General features: G+C 38.0%; 1 protein-coding gene across 1 annotated transcript in view; it reads left to right on the forward strand.

Moving 5' to 3' along the window:
- St6galnac3 (ST6 N-acetylgalactosaminide alpha-2,6-sialyltransferase 3) overlaps window positions 1–25,642 on the forward strand; it is a 588,338-nt gene that overhangs the window by 353,178 nt on the left and 209,518 nt on the right. Inside the window, exon 3 of the mRNA XM_048351609.1 lies at window positions 12,503–12,912. Within this exon, the coding sequence (XP_048207566.1) occupies window positions 12,503–12,912 (410 nt within the window). The remainder of the gene's footprint in view (window positions 1–12,502; window positions 12,913–25,642) is intronic.

The following is a 25,642-nucleotide window of genomic DNA, read 5'->3' on the forward strand; positions in this document are numbered from 1 at the left end:
TTCTTTGTTTTGGCTGCAATCAGAATTTGCTCTTTATTCTTGAGATCTGAAGTCTTGACTATTATGTGCTTTGGGTGGCTTTTCTGGGGTCTGGCCTGCCTGGTGTCCTATAGGCCTCGGTTACCTGGATGGGGTCCCTTGTGAGATTGGGGAAGTTTTCTGCAATAACTTTATTGAAAATATGATGAAGCCCTCTGCTCTGGTACTCTGGTACTTGGCTCCTTCTTCTATTCCAATTATGTGTAGATTATATCTCTTGTCTTTGTCCATTAGTTCCTGGATTAGTCTGCCCTGAAGCTTCACCGTTTCTTGGAGTATGGTTATTTTCTGTTTTTTGTCGGCTGCTTCATCGTCCAAGCGAGAGATTCTGGATTCCATATGGTCAATTCTTTGTGCTGTGGATTCAATTGCGGAGTTTATGGATATCAGAGAGCTGTTTATGGTTGTCAGATCAGCTCTGATCGTGGAAATTTCTTCCTTTAAAGACTTCTATTTGAAATCTATTTTTTTCATGCATTTCACTTCTCAGGATGTTAAGGTCTTCTTTAACAGAGGTTTGCATTGTATCCATTTTTGCTTCCATTTCTTTCTTGGCTTCCTGGATGTCCTTCAAGACTTCCACTCTAAACTCCTGGAATTGTTTTCTGATTTCATTCGGACGCTTTCCATCATTTATGTTAACATGGCCTCATTTGCTTTTTTATTCTCCATCTCCTCTTCAGTTGTGCTGCTTTTTGGAGCTGGCGAGTTGGCTTGCCCTTTGATGAACTGTGTTCTATTTCTTTGTGATTTGCTCATCTGGAGATCTGTGGGTAGCTTCCCTGGTTTGGTTTTGTGCTGGTTCCCGCTGGTCCGTCAGTGGGAGCCTTGTGCCCTGGTGTCCTGGCTCTGGGTTTGGGTTTGGCTGTTGGACCTTGCTTCCCAATGACCGTCTCGGTTGTTGCTGAGGTGGTCACTCTCCCTGCACTTGGGGGCTGGTAGGTTCTGTGTCTTTGTCTGTGGGACAGTGTCCTGCTGCTGTGCTGTGCTGACCCTAGCGTGCCCCTGTTGGGGGTTTGTTGGTTGCTAATTCAGCGTGGCGTGGAGGCTTATCTTTTCTTTGGTTCTTTTTTCCACTCTGTATCTTGGTCAGAGGAGATCACCTCTCAGGCAGTTCCTCTTCCTATGTGGACCGCCCCAGGGCCGGTGTTTTTGGGGTGCGGCCTACCCACTTGTGCGAAATGCGCCAAACTGAGTGGGCACAGGCTAATGGAGAGCTCTGCCCTCCTGTGTAGGTGTGCCTACTAGAGCGGGCACTGCCGCTGTGGCCCCGCCCACCTGAGCAGTGTATGCCTGCCAGAGCAGGCACTTTCACCGGGGGCCGCGTCCACCTGTGCGCTGTGCCCCCACTACAAAGGGTGCTGCTGCTGTGGCCTCATCCACCTGAGCAGGGTACGCCTACCAGAGCGAGCCCTGGGTTGTTGGGTCGTGCTTGCGCCCTCCTGCAAGTCCGCTGTGGGGGTCAGTATGTGTGAGGCCCAGTGGGATCAACTGTCCAGGTGCAGGTTAGCGCCCTCAGACTGCGCCTCTGCTGCGAGGGGGGGGGCGTGATCAGGCCCAGGTGTCCCTGCTGTGCTGGTATTGCCCACAAGCGCCTGTGATTTTAGTTGTAAAGGTCCTCGAGGTCCAGGCGCCTTGGGTGGGGCTTGCACTGCCGGCTGTCCCCCAGCCCTTGTTGGGAAGGGGGCAGGGCCGGTTTGGCCAATTCCAGCTCCTGGGCGGCCTTGGGGCTGCTCCGCCCTTCCCCTGCTAAACTCCTGTGACTTCCTAGCGCCTGATGGGAGCTTCCCGCCTTATTTGGGGGGGTTTTGTTCCCTCAGGGTGGGGAGGGGGAGGGAGGGACATCTAGCTTCTTTGTAGGGTTTGGGTCTCTGATAGCTGGTCTCCCGTTGGAGGAGGGGGTAATGGGGGACTCACTGGTCCCGGATTGTGTGTGTGTCCCGCGCAGCCGCTGGTCCTTCGGGTGTGGCAAAAGGTCGCGGTGGTGACCCCGGCTCTCCCCTTCTGCACCGCTGGGTTCCCCAGCTGCTTATGACGTTCCCGGTGTGGACCCAAACTTCCTGTCGCCGCCGCCGCCATGTGTCTTGGTCCTCGCTCTCCCTGGTGCCCGTGGAGTCCTGCTGTCTGGACTCTGCGCTCCCGGTGTGAGTTTTCAGCAGTCGGTCTGCCGATTGCCGGGTCCCCTTTCCCAGCCTGGCCCTGTTCGGGCCAGGGTCGGCTGGTGGGGGGAGGGTGCCCTGTAGATTCTCTGGCTCCGTGTAGGTTTTCGGCTCTTCTTTTTTGCTCCTTTTTGTTTTCCTGCGTTTCTCCACTGCTTCTGGCTGCTGGTTTTGCTGGGTTCTTGAATGGGGTGTTGGGTGCTGGAGTTCCCAGCTCGCTATTCAGTTGGAGCGAGTCGGGGTGCCTCCCTACTGTGGCGGCTCCATCTTCTCTCCCCCAATGTTATCTTTCTAAAAGGAGAGGAAAATAAAATGGAAATTGTTTGGGTAAATGTTCATAAACTTAGTCCACCTTTAGTGTTTCCCACTGGGATAGTAGATTATGAATTATTTCCCTTATTCAGGGCAAAACTCTTTTTGCTTTGAGAAAATGTGGGTGCTTACTTTGTTTTTTGTTTTTGTTTGTTTGTTTCCCAATCTGGAGAAAGCAAGCTGCTTTCTTTATACATGCCTCTGTCTTTAGACAAACTCCCTTGAGAGATTTCCAAATAAAACAACACATCATCTATAACTGTGAAACATAGCTCTATGTTGACTCTTGTAGAATTATTTCAAGACATTAACATTTTTATGCACCCCCATATTAAATTTTATACTTGGATATAATGCCACCAGGTAGAAACCAAAGTAAATGCCATTTCCCAAATCTACAGAGAGGCAGAACCAAACAGTGGGTTATCAAATCTTGATTTTTATGTTGCTGCTACTCATTGGTTGTGACTTATACATACCACTTTTGGAGGCTGAATTAACTGGAGAATGTTAGTTTGAGAAGCAAAGTCCATTGAGTGGCTGGTGTGGCTGATCTGTCAATTTTTTTCTAGTACAGTCCTCAGAATTCTTTGCTCACAGTTAGAGGTCTGCTGAAAGTAACTCCATATAGCGGAAAACAGCTTGCTTAATCATTCCTGAAACACAGGAAAAAATTAAAATACATTTTCTTATTTGTCATGCAATAAAAACAATGCCAGATTGTTAATGCCTCTTTTGTACCTTCCACTTGAAAGACCTCAAAAGAACATCAAGAGGAATAAAGAAAAATCTATTCCCCAATGGTGTCATTATACATGTTGAAGCCTCTAAAACTAAAACTCTAAAGACATTCAGGAAGAGTGGAGGAGTAAATGACAGCAACTGAAGAGTGGTTCTCTGGAGCTTTGTTCACCGTGCCTTGTTCAAATTCACTTGTAAAGATCTCATTTGTTCCAACATTAAAATAGTAAATTAGTGAGTGGTGAGTTGTTGATTGTCCTAGAAGGTCATGGTTGCTCTGTATCCCACTTCTCTAATTGCATTTCTACAGTAGAAATAGAAACATCTATTATGATAATGTAAAACGATGTTGTGTTTTAATAATTAGGGCTGACTCAGTTCACTCATTTTTTGTTCTAAAATATTAATCTGAGTTCTTGTTTTTATTTGGGGTGAGAAAGGTTTTTCCTTTTCTTTTTCAGTATTTCAAGACACGAATGGAAATTCATTTTCTGGAATTGGGATTTAAGAGAAAGATTAGAACCATCCACTGTTAATCCACTGTTGGCTAGTAGTAGATTTGGCTAAATTTTCATTGCATTTTTCATGACCTTTTCTAATCCTGACTATTTCATAATTTAATAGCTTGACCTTCGTTTTCCACAGAGCCACCTTAGTGATAAATGCAAAGATTTAATAACTAGTACTAGTTGACAGGTGACCTTTCCTTTATAGGCATTTCTTTTGCTAGGGAAACCAACTGTTTAGGATATTTTATTCTGCAGATTTTAATTGTCTGTTTAATTTTCTACAAGCTTATTCAGAGAGAAAAATAAAGGTTAGATATTTCATTCTTCTTACGTATTGAAATGTACAGTGGTTGGCAATTGTCCCAATGTATTATTCAAAAATCACAGTGTACCAGGGTCACATCCAAGGGGAATTTTCCCAGGATGGCTGGAAAGAAGTAAGGTGTAAACTAGCCTAGTACAGAGAGCTGACCAAACCAGGGAAGGGAATAGGATACAAGATGTGTCTATGTGTACACTGTTAATGTTATCCTTCTCTTTCTCCCTCCCTCCCTTCCTCCCTCCCTCCCTCCCTCCCTCCCTGTCTCTCTTCCTTCCTTCCTGCCTTCCTTCCTTCCTTCCTTCCTTCCTTCCTTCCTTCCTTCCTTCCTTCCCTCCTTCCTTCCTTCCAAGAAAGAATTATTTAGTAATAATACCAACATAGGTAAAAGGAAATATTGTATAATATACATTGTTTAAACACAAGAAAAAGAGGCTGAATCATTATGCCACAGAGTCTCACAGAGAACATTTCTACTTTTCCCTTCACTCATATAATCAGGAACGCAGGCCCTTCTTAAGGAATTAATTTCCTCATGTATCCATTCTTAATGTGTGTTTAAAGTAATTCATTTTTTTGCCAGTCCTGGGGCTTGGACTCAGGGCCTGAGCACTGTCCCTGGCTTCTTTTTGCTCAAGGCTAGGACTCTGCCACTTGAGCCACAGCAGCACTTCTGGCAGTTTTCTATATATGTGGTGCTGAGGAATTGAACCCAGGGCTTCCTGAATACGAGGCAAGCACTTTACCACTAGGCCATATTCCCAGCCCCTAAAGTAATTCATTTTTGTACTTCTTAAATCCTCATCTGCATGATATAAAGTGACCTGTAATGTAAACAGAGTATCCAGGATCCTAGATCTTTGTAAGTACAGAGGAGAGAGTGAGCTATGAGTTACAGGATATTAAGACCACCTCCAGCTACTACTACTTCCCAGGAGTTTCGAACAACCAGTGTGGTTTTTCTAAAACTGGAGTTGCTCAAGGAGGTTTTTGGGCAAGGAGAGCTATTCCACCCATCTGTGAGACCAGTTTCCAAGCCAATATCATCTGCTTTGCTCTTGTTTTCACTCCCAGACGTTGATGGTAATTATTTACTTCTTTCTTTAACTGTATGTTTTTTTGTCTTTTTTAATACTGGGAATGGAACCCAGGATGTTGCACTTGCTAGGCAAGTGCTTTGCCACTGAGGGACATCCCAGCCTTAATTATTTGTTTCTTGAAAGAGAAAAACATCTCATTACTGTTGTTTTTTTTTTTTTTTAAGTCTGAAAGGCAGTCTGAGTAAGCAAAGGTGAAAGAACATTTTAAACATGATACAATTGGTCACAATTAGTTTATCTCTGACATATTAGGAACCAAAAATATTAAGAGAAAAAAAAATCTACCCAGTTTCTTGTAGCATACCAGAAGTTTGCATGTAATGCTTTCATCATATACAAATTCTTACATTCTGGTAGAACTTGAATCCATGGAGGCTTTGACCTAGTTTGGTCATTTTCTTGGCTAGCAGTGTTTAAAAGAATTCATTAATAATTTTCTCGTACATAGTACTAACATGATATTGGGTGATATTTGAAATATTTTAATGTATATGAACAGTATTGTAAGTTAATAACTTTCTTTAATATTTCCGATTTTTTGATCTTCTATGAGCACATTCCATGTGAAGTAACATTCTCCTCTTTTTACCCCAAAGCTAGCTACCTTTATAGAAACTAGCTTTGTAGTCTATTTTGCAACTTTGGGATAATGTGCTAAGATATGCAACAGTATGGTTGAGCCACTACAGGCATTCAGTCACACGTGTATCAATCATTATTATGCATGATATTTATTTGTTGCCCTCATACTATTTCTTATGTGGCCTTTTCCTTTGCTTTCCTTTGCTCCTCTTAACAATCAAGAGATTGTTTTATTCCTACAAAGAGACAATGTGTCAAGATTTATTTTCACAGAGAGATGCCTTGTTTTTTGAGAAAATCCCTCAGTCCACTAGCTGATCATTAAACTTCCCCCTCACACCTTAGAGCTATATACTGAGCGAATGTTCATTGTGATTGGAGTTTTAAAATTATTTTGTCCTTCATAATGCCTTGCAGATAATAAGTGTTAATATTGGGCTGCTCAATAGATGTCACTAAATTATTATTACTATTATTATTATTTTTGACAGTCCTGGGGCTTGCTGTTCCTGGCTTCTTTTTCTCAAGGTTAGCACTCTACCACTTGAACCACAGTGCCACTTCTGGCCTTTGCTATATATGTGGTGCTGAGGAATCGAACCCAGGAATTCATGTATGAGAGGCAAGCACTCTACCACTGGGCCATATTCTCAGTCCCAATAAATTCTTTTTAAATATGCTATTCATTATTGTGATTATTATCAACATGCCATGTGAAACAGTACTTTTTTTTCTTTTTCTTTCTTTTTTTTCTCTCATATTTCCTTCCCGTGGTTTTATCCCTGCTACTGTATCTGATCTTAGTACCCTGGATACTGTATATATGTGCATTAGAATTAGGGAAGGGAAAAGGAATACCAAAAGTGAGAGATAAAGGATAAAAAGACAAACCATTCCAAAAACAATACTTACAAACCCATTTGGTGTAAACAACTGTACAACTCACTGGGGGAGACAGACAGGGGGAGGGGGAGGCAGGGGAAAAATGAGGGAGGAGGTAAGAAGTTGCATAAGAAATGTACTCACTGCCTTACATATGAAACTGTAACCCCTCTGTACTTCACTTTGACAATAAAGCAAAAGAATAAATATTCTATTACTATTAAAAATAACCCAAAGAATTTAAAGTCCCATAAATCAGGATGTGAGTACCGTGCTTTTTGATTAGTTGTCACCCCTTCCATTGTTTTTCCTAATTTCCCCCTCTATTGCCTACCCTCAAGATACATAGTTCAGTTTTTTAATAATGTGCATTGAATATGGTGACCACATTTACTCATCCTTCCTGTTTCCATGAGCCATTGTTTTGCCCTTATTCCCAAAACATGGTTCCACTTCCTGGTATTCATTTTTATAAACAGTATATTAGTTGTTCAGAAGAATTAGCCCTTTGGATTCTTCCTCTAAGTAGGCTACCTTGTAGTGAGTGTGTATTTGCATACAGCCTTGTATGTGTAATTGTACATATTTGTAGTTTATATCTAGCTTCCACATATAAGAGAAAATATGCCATTTGTCTCTATGAGCCTGGCTTACTTCACTTGCGTGCTTTTTTTCTAGAGGTCACTGCAATTATTCACTGTTTCAAAGCTGTTTTTATTTTTATTTTATTGTTATTTATTTATTTTTATTGTAATGATGATGTACAGAGGGATTTCAGTTACATCGGTCAGGTAATGAGTATGTTTTTTTTTTTAAGTGTCACCCTCCCTGACAAGTTGTATAGTTGATTTCTACATGATGTCCAGTGAGTATCATTGTTGTATGTGTTCATTCTTTATTCCACTGTTTCTGGGCTCCCCCTCTAATTCCCTAAACATACATATAAATGTACAGAAATCAAAAACAGCAACAGAGGATAGAGGAAATAACAAGAAATCTCTTGTTTCCATTTCTTGGAGCTCATTTCAATGAACATCATTTTACTTGATCATATGGACATAACTATTAAGCCTTTGTGATCCTGTCCTAAGAATATCCTCCTTTGATCTCACTGTTTGAATGTTTAGAGTCCTATATAAATCATCATGTCCAAGTGTAATTTTTTGTCTTTTACTGTCAATTGTGTTTACTTCTAGATTTGTAGACACATTGTAATTACCATAAATGAAGGAAAAAAAGTAACCTCTGTTTCTTTGGGTCTTGTTTACTTCATTTAATATATTTTTCAAATTGCCATATCATTTTTTCTGATGGAAATAAAGAATTCCATTGTGTATATACACCACATTTTATTTATCCGTTCATTTGCTAAGAGGAATCACGCTTGATTTCTTATCTTGCCTATGGTAAATGATGCTGCATTGAACATGGTAGTGCTGGTAGCTTTAATGTGGTTTTGCTGGTGGTCTATTGGATAAGAAGCTGATTGGTTTTAAGCACTCAATATATGGTTGTATACTTTTACAACCATAGAAAGAAATTACTTTATAGAAAGAAATTGCTACAAAAATACAGAGTTGATATAATTTTAAAATAAATTTGAAAGGTAGAATTTGACATTTGTGAATGATTTTTAATAGGAACAGAGCTACCCAGAGAGTCAATTGAATTCTGGTCATACTCTTACTTTATAGACATAGCCCAAACCCAAGCAACGTGTTCTGAAAAGTATTTAGAGTGTACAGGAGACAAAATCCAAAGGACACTTATTTTAGTGAAAATAAATAAAAAGGAAGTAAGTCAACTGAAAAAGAGAAGTCAAAATCAAGACAGAATTGAGGAGCTGGGAATATGGCCTAGTGGCAAGAGTGCTTGCCTTGTATAGATGGAGCCCTGGGTTCGATTCCCCAGCACTACATATATAGAAAACAGCCAGAAGTGGGGCTGTGGCTCAAGTGGAAGAGTGCTAGCCTTGAGCAAAAAGAAGCCAGCATCAGTGCTCAGGCCCTGGGCCCAGGACTGGCAAACAAAAAAGAAAACACACATACAAAATTAAGACAGAATTGAATCCTGACAACTTGAAATAGGAGGTTTTTTTTTAACCATTCTTCCCTAACTTTAACAAAGGTCTTAGAAAGTCCAATTCTTCAATCAAGAAAAAGAATCATTATTTACTGGGGCAGAACAGATGCCATGAAGATGTATCTAATGTATTTTTTAAGCCAGCCCCCCAAATCAAAGTGAGTTCAAGAAACAGGAGGGCATTTGAATAAGAACGCTGAGATCAAGTATGTGACAATGAAGTAATGAAACAAAGATAACTAGAAAAGGCAGCTCTTAAATCAAGCCACCCTTCTAATCATGGGCATTTTTTGTTTTATCATGCTTTCAGTACTTTCATGGTGCCAGCCATCAAATATATAAAAGTATACCTGGGGGCTTTGCTAGTTCTTTGTTGGCTATGAACCTTGTGATTTTGACCAGGAATATTTCCTTAACAAGACCTTTTGCTCCTGCCATACGGCCAAAGTGGTCCATGTAACTACATGGTAAGTGGAGCTGTCATTGTATTCAGCCACATGTCCTGGTACCTCTTTCAGGAAGACAGATTGTGCCCAAGTACACATAGTCCAGTCTCTTGATACTGAACAAGGTGACAGAATAGCCCAAAGAATTGGAAAAAGAAGAATATTCCAAGGTACTTTATTTATCCCTCAGAGCCATTGCATTTCTAACCCTCGTCCCATTTACCTATTTGTCACATAAACAAGAGACTTTTGTTCCCACTGTGTGTCCTCAAGTAGTTAGTCAGCTGCTGACCTCATAATCTGCACAGCTGTGACATCCCAATATATTGTCATGAAACAGATTGTGATGTCTTAATGGATCACATTCAGAGGTTACAATAGTCAAATGAGACCAATATGCTGATTCTTATTAGTTAAATTAAGCCTTGTTACAGCAGAACCAGCTAATTCACTCTAATCACTGTGAAATCCAATGCAGATTGTTACATTTTATAGAAAGAACTGATTCAAACCGTTTTCTTTCTTCTTTATTTTTTTATATTTTAAATCTTATAGAGACTAGCCCCCAAACATGGTTTTATTATCTAGTGAAGCACCAAATGCATCTTGGTGATTAGTTGGAGTGTGCCACATGAAACATACCACACAACACACACATACACACACACACACACACACACACAATGTTAATCAGGTACTAATTTGCTTCTCTACATTTGGAGGTCATCACTATGTAATAGTGCACTATGCAATAAGAATAATATTGTCTAAAAGAATATAAATCAGTGTCTCCCCCTCACCCCCCCGCCACACCAAACAGCCTCTTGTGCCTCTATTTTCCCACATTAAAAATCTTTACCTTGGCACCACCCTAAAATTCCTATTTCCAAGGGGCCTAATCTACTTGCCCCCTAGAGTAGAACTATCTTAACATAGGCCTGGATTATTTGCTGCTTAACTTATTTCAGAATCCTTAGGGCAACAGTGGTGAAGGCAGCTTCTTTGACAGAAGAGTTTTAAGATAACTCATATATTGCAGTGATGATATGTTTCAGTTATAGCACTACCCAGCACACACAAGGCACTTCTTAAATATTTTCTCAGCAAGGCCTTTTAATAATCACTCCCCCTACACACACAAACACACACACACACACACACACACACACACACACACACACACTTTCTCTGTCTGTCTTCCTAATTTCCTACTTTAAATTCTAATTGTCTTTATTTAGAATTGATAGCCATTAAACATATTATAGAAGAGGCTATTTTATTCATTACATCACCAGAACTTGCATGTTAGTTCTATTGTGGTAGGAATTTTTGCATATATTTTTATATCTGAATTGAAACTATGCCTGCTGCATAGTAGGAGTTCAATACTTACTGCAGGTATCCATCACAGATAGGAAGATTGTCTCGGTGACTTTTCTGAGGTACCTTATCTCTCATTTTATCCACGTAGATTGCAGCAGAGTGAGCCTGCTATTATGTTGATATGTTTCTTCTAGATTGCTTTTCTCCTTTCATCTAAATCAACAATTATTCTAAATTAATTGGAAAAGTCCATTTCTTCCATAGTATTAAATTCAGTGCTCAGACTCCTAATAAATTATTTTTATTCGATTTCTTTCATGCCCTACCTTAACCAATTGAGCTTATAACGTATTTCAGGGATCTCTGAGGAGTGACATTAAAAAAGAAGATAAGATATTGTTCTTACAAAATTCACTATCTAAAGGACAGATATAATTGAACAATAAATTAAAATACAACCCAACAAGAAAAATAAGGCTAGGACAGAGAGCGAGAGAGCGAGAGAGAGAGAGAGAGAGAGAGACAGAGACGGAGACAGAGAGACAGAGAGACAGAGAGAGACAGAGAGAGACAGAGAGACAGAGACAGAGAGACAGACAGAGAGGGAGAGAAGGAGAGAGAGAGGCAGAGAGGCTACTCACCAGTGGCACAATGACATTCTGGCTGAAACCCAACATCAGCATCTGGAATTTCAATGCATGGAGATGAAAAAGTTGTACATTCTCAAAGCATATTTCTTTATCAGGATTGAATGAATCCAGGGAAATTTCTTCATGTGGGAGGAAAGTAGCAAAGTATATTTATGTGATGGTTTTAGAAAGCAAGAATCTAGGGAATCATGGGAAGAACAATGCCTTTTTAGTGAGAGTTGGAAGATGTAGACTTAGCCTCTATTGTTGATGATCCTCTTTTATCCCCTCTCTGTGGTTGTACCTGCACTATCTCTGTATCTTATCTGAGTGCATTGGAAACCATGTATACAGGTATTAGGAGTAGGAAACTGAAAGGGAAACCAAAATCGAGAGTCACAGGGTAAAAAGAACACAAAAGATTACAAAAGCAATACTTGCAAAACTGTTTAGTGTAAATCTAATGAACAACTCATGGGGGGAAACGGAAAGGGGGGGGGGGATGAGGGAGGAGGTAACAAACAGTACAAGAAATGTATCCAATGCCTAACATATGAAACTGTAACCGCTCTGTATATCAGTTTGACAATAAAAAAAATTAAAAAAATTTTTAAAAAGATCTAGATGTGAACCATTGTAACTTTTATCATGGACACATTCTGGAAGTGCATTCTTCACTTCTGTTTTTTTTTTTTTTGCTCCCTAGTTAAGTTAAAATGGAAGAGTTAGACAAACTCTAGGGACAGTGAACATGGTTTTGGTGCGTTCTGAAATGAGGCCTTTCCTTATTCACTTGGAATAAATGTAAACATGAAGATCTATTGAAATAGTGACTTGGGGAAAGTTTTGAGCATATGTGTAGTATTTTCCAACCTAGCATTGTTGTTGTAAATAGTTCTGGGTTCTGAAAATCTTCTTTAGAGCCTGAATTTGCTGAAATCTTCACAGTTGTTGTTTTTTTATCAGCTATAACTATGTACAGAATTAATGCCTGAATTCATTTTTTTGCACCTTATCCATTGCTACCGACCTGATTACAGAGACCAAATCTCTCCATTTTCCCCATTTCATTTGAAGTTACAATTTTAAATTTTAAAAATTCATCATTTAGGGTGGAAAACAAATGACTCCTCACATAATTTTAAATCAGCAGTGATAATAAAAATTATCTAATTTTTCAAGAGTATGAATTTGCTTTTGTAATGGTAGCGTATTGCTAACTGGATAACCTATAGCAGAGACTATGGAATTGACACATGTATTTCAGATAATTTCCTACTTGTCAGTCATGCAGTATCTGATATTTGAGTTTTCCCAGAGGAAATTGTTTGAGTAGACCAAACTTACCACCTACCTTCTTCCTCTTTTTTGTTTTTCAGCCTTTGCAACTGGACTGTGACCTTTGTGCCATAGTTTCCAACTCAGGTCAGATGGTTGGACAGAAGGTGGGAAATGAGATTGATCAATCAGCTTGCATTTGGAGAATGAACAATGCCCCTACCAGGGGTTATGAAGAAGATGTTGGCCACATGACTATGATCCGAGTGGTGTCCCATACCAGTGTTCCTCTTTTGCTAAAAAACCCTGACTATTTTTTCAAAGAAGCAAATACCACTATTTATGTTATTTGGGGTCCTTTTCGCAACATGAGAAAGGATGGCAATGGCATCGTTTACAACATGTTGAAAAAGACGGTTGATGTCTATCCAAATGCCCAAATTTATGTGACCACAGAGAAGCGTATGAGTTACTGTGATGGAATTTTTAAGAAGGAAACTGGGAAAGATAGGTAAGTCCTCACCAAAGCAGCATTATTGTCTTTTATGCTAATTCTTTTCAGAGTCCTTTTGCCAGCTATAAAATGAACAGAGTTATTTTTTAAACTGATCACTATACATATTTTTGAGTATTATGCTTACTTGATGAGCCAGAAACTAGGTCCCATTAATTCCACCTACACTGCCTTCTGTTCCCTCTATTTTACTTGGTCCATGGCTCCAAAAAAAAGGCTGGATGCTTCTCCACAATATCTTTTGAGCTTTTCTTACATAGCTCAACTCACTATTGATCAAATTGGATTTCAGCTGAAATCGGAAGTCTACACATTTCTGCTTTAAAACATTTAACAGTTATAAGTAACTTTAGGATTACTGGACTGACCTTAATTCCTCTGGAAATTGTGTGAAAATTTGAGATCTCAGATAGACCAGGCTATAGATTTTCAAACAAGATTTCATAGCTTTTCCCATGCAAAAAGACTTAGATTTTGAATACCATAACTTGCTGTCTACCTTGTTAAGCAAAATACTGTATGAAATTATGCATTACTTAAAATCATTAGCAGTTGGATTCTTGAAGAGAAATGAAGTATAAATACCCTTCACTCAATTATCCAAAAACCAATTTACATTTCTTATTATATTCATCTTTCTGTGCCATTCTGTAAAATACTCTCCCCACTTCCTCATTCAGAAGTGCTCAGCTCATTCATCCCCTTTCCCTGCTTTCTCCAATTCCTCTTCTTTGTTTCTTTTTCAGCCTGCTTATCTGTCTACCATTCTTTTACTTACCATTTTTCTTCACCTTTAGGAATATACACAGTATAAGGGAGAGAAGCAAAATTAAAATCAGCTAGTTCTTGGTACATTTAGATCTAATAAACAATTCTTAGAAGAAGATACTGGAACCAGTAGCTAAAGTTATAAATTATTTGTGAATTTTGTCTATTTGTGCAATATGATGAAGAAATTGAGCTTCAATTATAATTACAGTATCAATATTCTCCTTTCCTCAAAGTGTGTATCTTGTACTATTCAATATGATCAAAAGTTTTAATTATATTGTGGTATATGCTTGAACAGAGATCCCTTCTGGTATCTCCGGATATAAATTTACTGCTAATAAATTTTAGGTAGAATAACTCTCCTACTAATAATGTGAATTGACTTTTGACTTGAACTTAGCATTTTCTACTTTTGAGTAGAAATACATTGTTTCATGTGAAATACAAGAAATAAAAAAGCCATAAAATGAGTTTTGTAAATTATTAGAGTTTTCAAAAAGAATCCAAAGGTTACATTTGAATCAGTGTCACATAAGCTGTCTAGATATAAAGGAAATAAGTAAAATGAGTCTGGCACATCAAAGAAACATACTCACTTGTGGCACCATTTTATATAAATAGGGCCATTCTCAAAGGGTTTGGGAAACCTTTGGTCTCTCAGTAGCCTGGAGCAATGCAATTAGTTAGACATATTTGATATTTGATTGGCGTTATCCCTCACGGTATCCCAAAGTTGTAACTATAAACCCTAGAATCAGACAAGAGCTTAGCATGGTGTTTGTTTCCATACATGTGTGTCATGTGGCTTTTGTTGTAAGCTTTCAGTGAAATAGCACTGTCATAGATGTGTGAGCTATATAAGGACAAGGAGAAAACAATTTCTAAAAGCTGTTTTTAGAGTGGAAAACTTAATTGGTAATTTTATTCACTTGGTAAAAGTAATTTTCAGATATCATTTGATTGGCAGAGTTACCAAAATAAAAGTTTGCTTTTAAAGGTCATTTATGATTTTATGATGCGTCCTTCCTTACCGGTTGTTTTTCTACTGAGTCTCTTTCCTGCCTGGTTCCTTTTCTGAGTATATAATCAGCCAAAAGGCAGCTAGTTGTGTTTTAGCAATGGGCAGAGTGGATGAGAACCTGATTACCTTACCCATTCACTTTATGGCTTAAATCCCAACTTAACTTTAACTGTGGTAAAAGTATGTTGTTTGAGGATTTCTCATGGTACTCTGGCATACATTGATGCTATTTCAAACAATGTGTCTTCTAAAATATTTTGTTAAGGAAACATTGAATAGCTAAAGCAAGATTAATGAGTAACCTCTGCAGTAGCATCCACTCAACTTGAATACTTATTAACTCATGTTCAATTTTATTTCTTGTGTGCCCTATTTACTTTTTCAATTCCCAGGTATTATTTTGATGCAAATATCAGACATCATTTCATTTCATTGATAAATGTTTTCATGCACATCTCTGAAATATAATTTTAGTAATAAAGCAAGGCTTTAATTTTAAAAATAAGCTGAAGATGAAATGTAAAAGCAACTATATTTTCTTAATTTTACTATATATCTTATCAGAAAATTTCTCCAGTTTTCTTACTTATACATATATTTCAACAATGAACTTCAATCAATCACAATTGCCATCAGGTCCATACATTATAATTGACTGAAATATTTTCAATAGTTCTCTTAACTACATACATCCTCCTTAGCTACCCTCCTCCTCCTCCTCCTCCTCCTCCTCCTCCTCCTCCTCCTCCTCCTCCTCCTCCCCCTCCCCCTCCTCCCCCTCCTCCTCCTCCTCCTCCTCCCCCTCCCCCTCCTCCCCCTCCTCCCCCTCCCCCTCCTCCCCCTCCTCCTCCTCCTCCTCCTCCTCCTCCTCCTCCTCCTCCTCCTCCTCCTCCTCCTCCTTCCTTCTTTCCCCTATGTCTCCCTCTCTGTCTTCCCTCTCCTTTGCTTCCTCCTTCTTTCTCTTACTCTCTCCCTCTTTTGCTTCCCTCCCCCTCCTTCCTCCTTTTCCTTCCATATCACACTCCCTTCTCTCTTTTCAAAAGTCCTAGTAATTTGTCTTATGGGGTTTTCTATTTCCACTTTTTTTCTAACTGCATCCCCATGGTGTTTCCGTTAGACCTGATTCAATTTAGTTTTGTTCCATTTTATTTTTTCAATCACTATTCAATGACATTTCTTTCAGGTCAGGAAGAATAGTGACTAGCTTTCTCACTTTTGAAGTAAGGTCATAAATGGTCATTGCATAGATTCCAAGGTATTTCATCACTTCTTTTGCATTATTAGCTAATATACTTTGTATGGGAAACTGTCCCCATCAACTATTTCACTACATCATTTACCAATTTTGTTGCATTTGTTTCCTAATATCCTCCAATTGGCATGTAAATTTGTCATTGTTAATATTTCCATGTTGATCTATATGCATTGCTAAAAATATACCCTTATGATCAAACTGTTACATTGTCCTACTTTCACCAGTAAGAACCTCTGGTGAATATTGGTGTGATAGCAGTCTGATGTCTCAGTAGAGTTGCATAGTGCCTATGCTTCCTGGTATTACAAGATCTTCCAGGTTTTTGTTGTACATATCCTCATGCAACCTACATTCAGACATTTCTCCAGAAAACTTTCATTCTATTTAAAGTAGTTAAAATACATAATTATTAAATTATATGTTTACTGGGTTGTTTGTTGGCCGTATTAGTGGACAGGCCGTATAATAATCAAGATAAGTTATGTATACTATTTAAATATAAAATTATTATAAGTCCAAACAGAAATTTTCAATAAATATCAGGAACAAAAGTAAGGAGGTAAGAATGCAGGCATCCATGTTCATTGCAGCACTATTTACCATTGCTAAAATATGGAACCAACCCAGATGCCCCTCAGTAGACGAATGGATCAAGAAATTGTGGTATATATACACAATGGAAATCTATGTTTCTATCAGAAAGAATGGCATTGCCCCTTTCATACAAAAATGGAAAAACTTGGAAAAAAATCATACTAAGTGAAGTGAGCCAGACCCACAGAAACATAGACTCTATGGTTTCCTTCATTGGAACTAATTAGTATATGTCTAGGATAATTCTAGCAGAAGATCACAATAGCTCTATAGCTACGTACATATGATCACATAAGATGAAGCTAAGCAAAACAAACTTCAATTTATAGAAACAAGCAGTTTACCATTGTTATTGTTATTTCTAACATACTATGTGAAATTATTCCTTTTTTCTTTTGTGGTTTAGCCCCGATGTCACTGTATTTGATTTTGGTACCCTGGGTATTATATATATGTTTGTTTGAATTAGGAAAGGGAAGGGGAATATCAAAATGGTGAGACAAAGAGTAAGAGGTGAACAAATGCAACAGCAATACTTATGAGACAATATGAGGCAAACCAACTCTACAACTCAGGGGGGAGGGGAAATTGAGGAGGCGGGAAAGTGGGAGAAAAATGAGGGAGGAGGTAATAAGTTTGACAAGAAATGTACTTACTACTATATATTCATAAATATATATGTAACTATCCCTCTGTACATTACCTTGACAATAAAACTTTTTAAAAATTGTGCTGTGATGAACATAGTTGTGTTGGTGGCTTTAGTGTGGTCTTGCTTCTAATCTTTTGGGTAGATGCCCAAAAATGGGGCTGCTGGGTTGAAGGGGAGCTCTATGTTTAGCCTTCTGAGGAACCTCCATACAGCTTTCCAGAGTGGTTGAACAAGTTTACATTCCCATCAACAATGTAGTAGGGTTCCCTGTTGGCCACATCCCCTCCAGCATTTGTTATTATTAGTTTTCCTGATAGTGGACATTCTTACTGGGGTGAGGTGTTGTTTTGATTTGAATTTCTTTTATGGCCAGTGATGTAGAGCAATTCTTCATGTGTCTTTTGGCCATTCTCATTTCCTCTTCAGAGAAGACTCTTTTTAGGTCTTTGGCCCATTTGTTGAAAGGGCTGTTGGTTCTTTGAGGATTTGTTTTGGAGGAATTTAATTTTTTGAATTCTATGTATCCATCCCAGATGCCCCTCAGTAGATGAGTGGATCAGGAAAATGTGGTACATATACACAATGGAATTCTATGCCTCTATCAGAAAGAATGACACTGACCCATTGGTAAGGAAGTGAAAGGACTTGGAAAAAAATCATACTAAGTGAAGTGAGCCAGACCCAAAGAAACATGGATGCTATGGTTTCCCTCATAGGGAATAATTAGTACATGTTTCAGTTAGTCATAGCAGAAGATCACAAGAGCCCAATAGCTATGCCCGTATTAACACATAAGATGATGCTAAGCAAAATGAACTCCACATTATGGAAACAAGTGGTTTATAACTGTTGTAATTATTTTCAATATGCTATGTGAAACCATACCCTTTTGTTTTCTTTTTTTCCTCTCATATTCCCTTCCTGTGGTTTTACCCTTCCTATCACTGTATCTGATCTTAGCACCCTGGATACTGTATATATGTGTACTAGAACTAGGGAAGGAAAAGGGAATACCAAAATCGAGAGACAAAGGAAAAAAAGACAAACCATTCCCAAAGCAATACTTACAAAACCATTTGGTGTAAACCAACTGTACAACTCATGGGTGGAGAGGGAAATGGGGAGAGGAGCAGGGGGGGAAATGAGGGAGTAAACAACAAGTTGGATAAGGAATGTACTCATGGTCTTACATGTGAAACTGTAACCCCTCTGTACTTCAGTTTGAAAATATAGAAGAAAAAAATTTAAAACTTTAAAAAAAAACAATGAAGCCAAAGAATATTTGAAGAATATTTATTCTTTGAAGTGAAGAAAATTAAGAGGAAGGGTGGGATTGGAAGGGAAGGGGAAGAATAAAAGGGTGATATTGACCATGTTGCATGGAACTTATAAACTGACATATGGAATGTTCACCTCTTTGTACAACTACTTTAAAATTCAGGGAGGAAAATCAGGTTTTTACTTTACCTCATATACCTTACACCTATTTTTTCCTTCTCTCTTTTTTCTTTTTGGTAGTACAGGGTTTGAACTCAGAACTCAGGGCCTTGTACTTGTTAAGAAAATGCCCTACCACTCAAGCCACTCTACTGGCCCTTTTTGCATTAGTTGTTTTGGAGACAGAATCTCTATGCATAGACCATTCTAGACCATCGTTCCCCTATTTATGCTTCCCCACATAGCTGGTGTAACAAGTGCACACACCACTACACTCAACCCTTGTTTCAAATGGAGTCTCATGAAGTTTATGGCCAAGCTGGCCTCAAATCCTGATCTTCCAGATCTCTGTCTCTCAAGTAGGGAGGGTTTTAGGCTATGGCAACTGTGCCCAAATTGTTTCTTCTTTCCACCATACTGACAAACACAGGTCCCAAAGACATTAATGTAATTATTAATCTTATAATTCATCACACACACACACACACACACACACACACACACACACACACACAGTAGCACAGTAGCAGAAACAATCTCAGAATAACAGCACAGGCTCTATCACTGCTTCAAGCATGTAGATCTGTCCATCAAATAAGATATTTTATGTGATCATGCATTCCTTGGAGGTCTAAATTCACAGTGGCATTTTATTAGATTACCTCAAATGCTCCTACTACTTTTCCCTAAATAACTAGAAGTAAATTAACTGACACATATAGTTTTAGGCATGAGATTCTAGGAAGAAGGGGTGTACATTTAATTTTACTTCTGGTGTAAAGCTATATTATTTGGTTTGCCTGCACTTATCATTGTACTTTCACCATGAAGTCATGTTTAGCAGCAGGTTTTTAATAGAGAGAGCATGAGAGATCATGTCACTGTTATAAAGTATAATTTATAGAATTTTTAAAATTATGTCATTTGTATGTATGATGATTCATGATAGAAAAATGAGTATATTGGAATCCCTCAAAGAAAAATGTTCTTTTCAGCTTGCTTCCTCACACTGTCAAAGTCATCTTTAGAAACTCTAACCTTTCTACTTAAGGTACTCATCTGTATTTTTTCCAGTGGTTTCTTTTTTCTCTTCAAGGATTCCACATTGAGAAAACATGAAGTAGGAGAAATGTGTCCACTGTTAAACTTAGAATAAATCTAAACTATTTTCATAAGTATATTGAAATACTTTCTCGAACCAAATTAAATTAATTTATTTTTATTACTTTGTGTCCAAAATTACTTAGCTTATGAATTAGAGAGCGTGACCTTATAGGGAAGGATAGAAGAACAGAAAGAGAATGCTAATTGCCCTTTGTTAATCTTCTGAAACCCATTTTCTTTGGAATTCTGCTCACGTCCTGTGGGCAATGCTTGCCTTTATCATTTCACTCACCAAAAATACTTCTGCAAAGCAAGGAAATGTACCCAATGCCTAACATATGAAACTGTAACCTCTCTGTACATCAGTTTGATAATAAAAATTTGAAAAAAAATAATGAATTCTGTAGAACTTTTAGTCCTTCCAAAGACCTTTGGGATGAAAGGTTTTTGTAATTCGAAAAAATCTGACCAAACTAGATCTTTTTACCCCCTGTTTGAATGATTGTTTTGTATAAATAGTATTAGCCTGCTGACATGTAGGCATTTGTATTTATACATCTTAATACTGAAAGCCTTAGAGGTGTCTGATGGGCTGACAGTGCACTTTCCACCACACTCAACATTGGAGAATGTGATTATGTGCACAGCATACACACATGCCAAGGAAATGCTTCTTCCTTGAATAAGCTTGGAGAGCCAATGTACAATATTATGCTTTCCTAGGAGCAGGTGGGTGATTGCAGCTTGCATCTCACTTCAGAAATAAGTTGGCAAATGTAGGTGCATTTTTTAATCAAAGAATAAATGAGAAAGCTATAGTCTCCATTAAAAGACCAAACCTAATTCTAGGCTGATAAAGGACTCTGAGCTGCTCTAAATAGGTCTTAATTAGCTGGCACCAATGTAGCTCCACCTTCAGGGATGGATGAAATTAATGGAAGTTAGCACATAGATCAGTGTTTCAAGATGTTCCTGCCTCCGGTGAAGAAGGGTGAAGAAAGGGAATCATTGCTAAGGACCATTTAGGAAGCATGATGCATGAGTTGCTTTCAGAAAATACCAAGGAAACAGAAGGCTGTTTTGTAAACATCAAATTCTCTATACTGTCTCTTGTCACCATGCTCCATCCATTCCTACTTAATCTTAAGGAGAGAAAGAAATCACTGACGTACCATTCCTCCCTGCTGTCTGTGATGACAGTTTTATAATCTAGCAAGGGTTTCAAGTGTAGTGCAGGATTTGCTATTTCAGCTGGGCCATTTTCAAAATTTCTTGTGCTGCTATATGATTGACTGTGGAGAATAAAGCAGCTCACATCCCTTCATTCCTTCACTTTGCAAAACCTTTGCAGACAGAGTGTAGATATGTAGGGGAGAAAGTTAGGGGCTCATCCAGGTATGCTTCTCAGCTTATTTTGAATACCTGCCCTCTCCATCCCTCTCTACCCCTCCCCACATCACACAGGCAAACTGTCTCAACAACCTCAATCTCAACAATCCTAGAGGTGGGACACAAAAATAAAATCAATACAAAATTACCACCCTAAGAGTCACAGGTACAAAAGTATACTGGATTCCAAACACATAAAAATCTAATTATTTCCAACGTTGAATAAATAGTTCCTAAATCTCAGAAAAACTTGGACAAAAAATAGGCAAAGCAGAAAAGGTCTTGGATCTAAAAGTCAGAACACAGTATTTAAAAAATTCTTTTTTCCTTTTTTTTTCTTTTTGAAGACTATATTTGCAAGCACAGCCTCAAGAATATTTTCAAAAGCGTCACTGACATACCTCTGAATAAAATGATTTCATGTTTCCAACTCAAATGATAATATATTTCACAAGAACAAAGTTTACACAGCAGTCATGGGAAGACCTATCAGATTCCTAATTCGAAAAGCATAACAAGGCATCCAAGGCTCTGTTTTCATGCTAACCAGCATGAAGGAACAATGGACTTCCTTTTTGCCATTATTTATGAAGACCTCCAATGACCTACAAAATGCCTGTGTTCTCTAATATACATGTGCTAGAAATTAACTATTCAATGTAAAAAGATGAGTTTTAATAATGGGGGAGAAGAGTGAGTCTTATAATTTATGAAGCTATCCATACACATATCTCATGTGTTTAAAAACATGTATGCACCCTCCTACTCACACTCATAGGGTTAAAAACTATGATATATGTGACAAAAAAGCTTAGGTTTGGGTTATAACAAGAGCAACATCTCAAACTTAGGGGCCATATTTTTAATAGGAAGGCTAAGCAGACCACTGATGATGACTGAAAATCAAGACTTGAACCAATCCAAATATAGACAGACAGACAGACAGACACACACACACACACACACACACACACATTGTGAGTGGACACAGAGTGAGAGAGGGAGAGAAAATGGGAGGGAGGAAGAAAGAGAGGGAGAGAAAGTCAGGTTATACTGTTTTTAAAGTCCCAAGAGACATTTACAGTGAACAAATGCCTTAATGTATAGGCATTTAAACATTGTGAATTATGCAAATTTCTAAGCCAAACATACCTTAAATTAGTAATCTCATTAAAATAGGTCCAGATTGTAACATTTTATGGAGACTTTAAAGGTTATTTGTTTGTTATGGGACTACTGCTACAGTTAGGTTTGCTCTGTCTTTTCATAATTGATATTCTCCTCTCTTTTTCTCCTTTCCTTCTTTCCTCCCTTTTTCCTCCTTCCTTCTTTCCTTTCTCCCTCCCTTCTTCCTTTCCTCTTCTCTTGATTTCTTATATCCTTCCTTCCATCTTTTTTTTCTTCCTTCTCTCTTTCTGTTCATTCTTTGTTTCATAGATCATCTTTCTTCTTGATTGTCAACATTAAGAAAAATAAACATAGATCCCATGGTTTCCCTTATTGGTAATAATTAGTATATATCTAAGCTAGTCCTAGCAGAGGGTCACAATAACTCAATAGCTATGTACATATGACCATAAAAGATGAAGCTAAGCAACATGAACTGTAAGATATGGAAACAACAGGCTTTTCATCGTTATTTTTAATGTACTATGTGAATTTCTTACTTTTTCTTTTGTTTTTCTTTCCTATGCTTTATCCTCTGTTGTCACTGTATTTGATTTCAGTACCCTGGGTATTGTATATATATATTTATCTGAATTAAGAAAGGGAAGGGGAACAACAAAATGGTGAGAAAAAAGACAAAGGGCACACCAATGTAACAGCTATACTCATAAGAAAATATGTTGGAAATTAACTGTACAACTGGGGGCATTGGAAAGGTGGGAAAAAATGAGGGATGAAGTAACAAGATTGACAAGAAAGGTACTCACTACCATATATATGTAACTTTAACCCCTCTCTATATGTCACCTTGACAATAAAATTAAATTTAATAAAAAGAATAGTTATGTACTTGTCTCGAAAATGTATGAAATAGAAACAACTTCTTGCCCTCTATTCTTGTATGCCTTAATACTTTTGAGTATGTATGCCAGTCCTAGGGCTTGAATGGAACTATCCCTCAGCTTTTTTATTCAGAGCTAGTGCTCTACCACTCAAGTCACAGCTCCATGTCAGCTTTTCGATGTTAATTGGAGATAAGAGTCTCAAGGATTTTTCTGACCCTCCTGACTTTGAATGACCATCCTCTGATCTCAGCCTCTTGAGTAGCTAGGATAACTTGTATGACCCACTTATACACAGCTACCTTGTTTCTTTTGAAGATAGTTGGCTGTTTAAAAATTTTTATTTCTATATTACTTGTATGTGGACTTCTAGAGTTTTAGTAAATAGCCATTTTGATATACCTTGAAAATATCTAGAATGTTGTAAGAGGTCTCGAAATGTTTTCTGGATTGACTTTTCACTTTCCTGGGAAAAAAAGAGATAGTGTTGTACCAATGCTGACATTGCTTGAGACAGGGCATGAGTGTTTGCATCTTTAACAAGATAATAGGCCAATTGAATGCTGTTAGTCAGTAGATACATATTTGAATTGTGCTATTTTATGAGCTTTGGATAAAAGGACAGGTAACATTTAATTATTTTCTGAATAAGAGAAACACATAAATCAAGAAGAGCTATTTTTCAATGGTCCTGGTAATCTGTTGTTGAATCCAAATATTGTGACCCTCAGCCATAATGTTGAGGCTCCTAAGTCTAATCACTAAAGAAAATACTTGGTTGCCCAACTTCTTGTGATAGTTGCTCATTTATTTCACAGGCAATATACTTCTTGCAGCCAGTGACTACGGCCACCTCCATTGTTTTCCTCAGACTCAGTGTCATGGTGATTTGTCACTAAAACACCAAACAAATGTGCTTTTTCCTCTCTATCTCTTTCCGCCAAATGGCCCACAGATATTCCAGGGTCACGTGAGTTGACTTCACTACTAACTTATTTTTCATCTTCTATCATTTCCACTGCCAATGGACATTTTTCCTCTCACATAAGTAACTGCCAGTATGGTCATGCCTCTGCTTTTTTAAGCCAACTTCTCTTGGCCCAAACTATAATTCCTTAATCATGGCATGCATCAATGCAGTACATACTTGTGAACAAATGGCTTCTACCTCTTTCATGAAGCCTCTGGAATATTTCTACATAGAGTTCATGGATGTTTAGGGGGGGGGGAAGCAAAACAAAACAGAATGTTTTAGGCTTTTTTGAAAGCAATAATCTCTTTCTACAATGTATTATTATTATTACTATTTCAAGGTGGTTTGAAAACACTTCAATGCATTTCTAGCTCTGTCTTACTGGATTCTTCAAGCACCATAATATAGTAATTAACTGTTACCAGCATCCAGTAAATGTTTATTGGTTGACTGAATAAATAAATTGATAATAGGAATACCACTTTATACTTTTTTTAAGTTAAACAAATTTCTTTACTATTTGTTGAAACACTTGGGAATTTCAAAATTATTTTTGTTTGTGGAGAAGGGTCTTAGAAATGCCTGAGGCAAGTTCTAGAATTGGATTCTGATAGAAAGGTTTTCACAGTTTTATTCAGAGAGACCATCCTTGCTCTGGCTTATCCAGAGGTTGGCAAATCTATTACCTTCACCTGGTTTTTGTGACTGGGTGCTGTGTTTGTAATAAGTCACTGACAGAGCCATTCCTCTTACAGGTTTCCATTTTCGTTTCTCTTCAGAGGTGAAGCTGGCTCCAAAATTTCCCTCACAATTCATTTAGCTGTCAGTTGCCTGGTGATGTCAACAAATCCTAGTACTATAACTCCAAGTTCCAGTTTGAGCCTTAGGAGGCAAATATAAGCACTACGGCAAAAACAGAGGCCTAAGGAAAGGAGAACTGAAATTATTAGTAATAACATCTGAGCTTTACTGACCAACTGTTTCATTTGTCTCTTAACTTAAACCTTTTCTTTTCAATAACAAAGAAATTGAGCTTCTATAGCAAACATATTTTAAAATAACTTCATGATGTACATAAAGAAAAGAAAATTCATCAGTCTTCCCAACTCTTTGCAGCACAAATAGCTGAAAAATTTGTACAAAGACTTGGGGGGAAATGAATGAAAGCATTTATTTTAAAATAATCATATCAAGTTGTTCTTCTGCTCAAAATCCTGAAATGTGGTCTCCAGTTTTCCTCAGAATAAAAACACAAGGTTTTATAGTGACTTGCAATGATTCCCATGGTACCTGGTCCCCTAGTTCCTCTCTGGACTTTCTTTCATTTTTCCTGTTCATGCATTTTTAAATTGTTAGAAAGGTGATATACAGAGAGGTTACAGTTATGTAAGTCAGATAAAGAGTGCATTCCTTTTGTGTTCGTTTTGCTGTAGCTATGTAAGTACTAGGCATACTTACTTTGGGGGAGCATTTGCTCTGGTTCACAGTCTCTCTTCCATCCCATACACTACATAGTCAATTC

This window comes from Perognathus longimembris, chromosome 7, assembly GCF_023159225.1.
Source record: "Perognathus longimembris pacificus isolate PPM17 chromosome 7, ASM2315922v1, whole genome shotgun sequence".
In the NCBI taxonomy this organism is placed as follows: domain Eukaryota; kingdom Metazoa; phylum Chordata; class Mammalia; order Rodentia; family Heteromyidae; genus Perognathus; species Perognathus longimembris.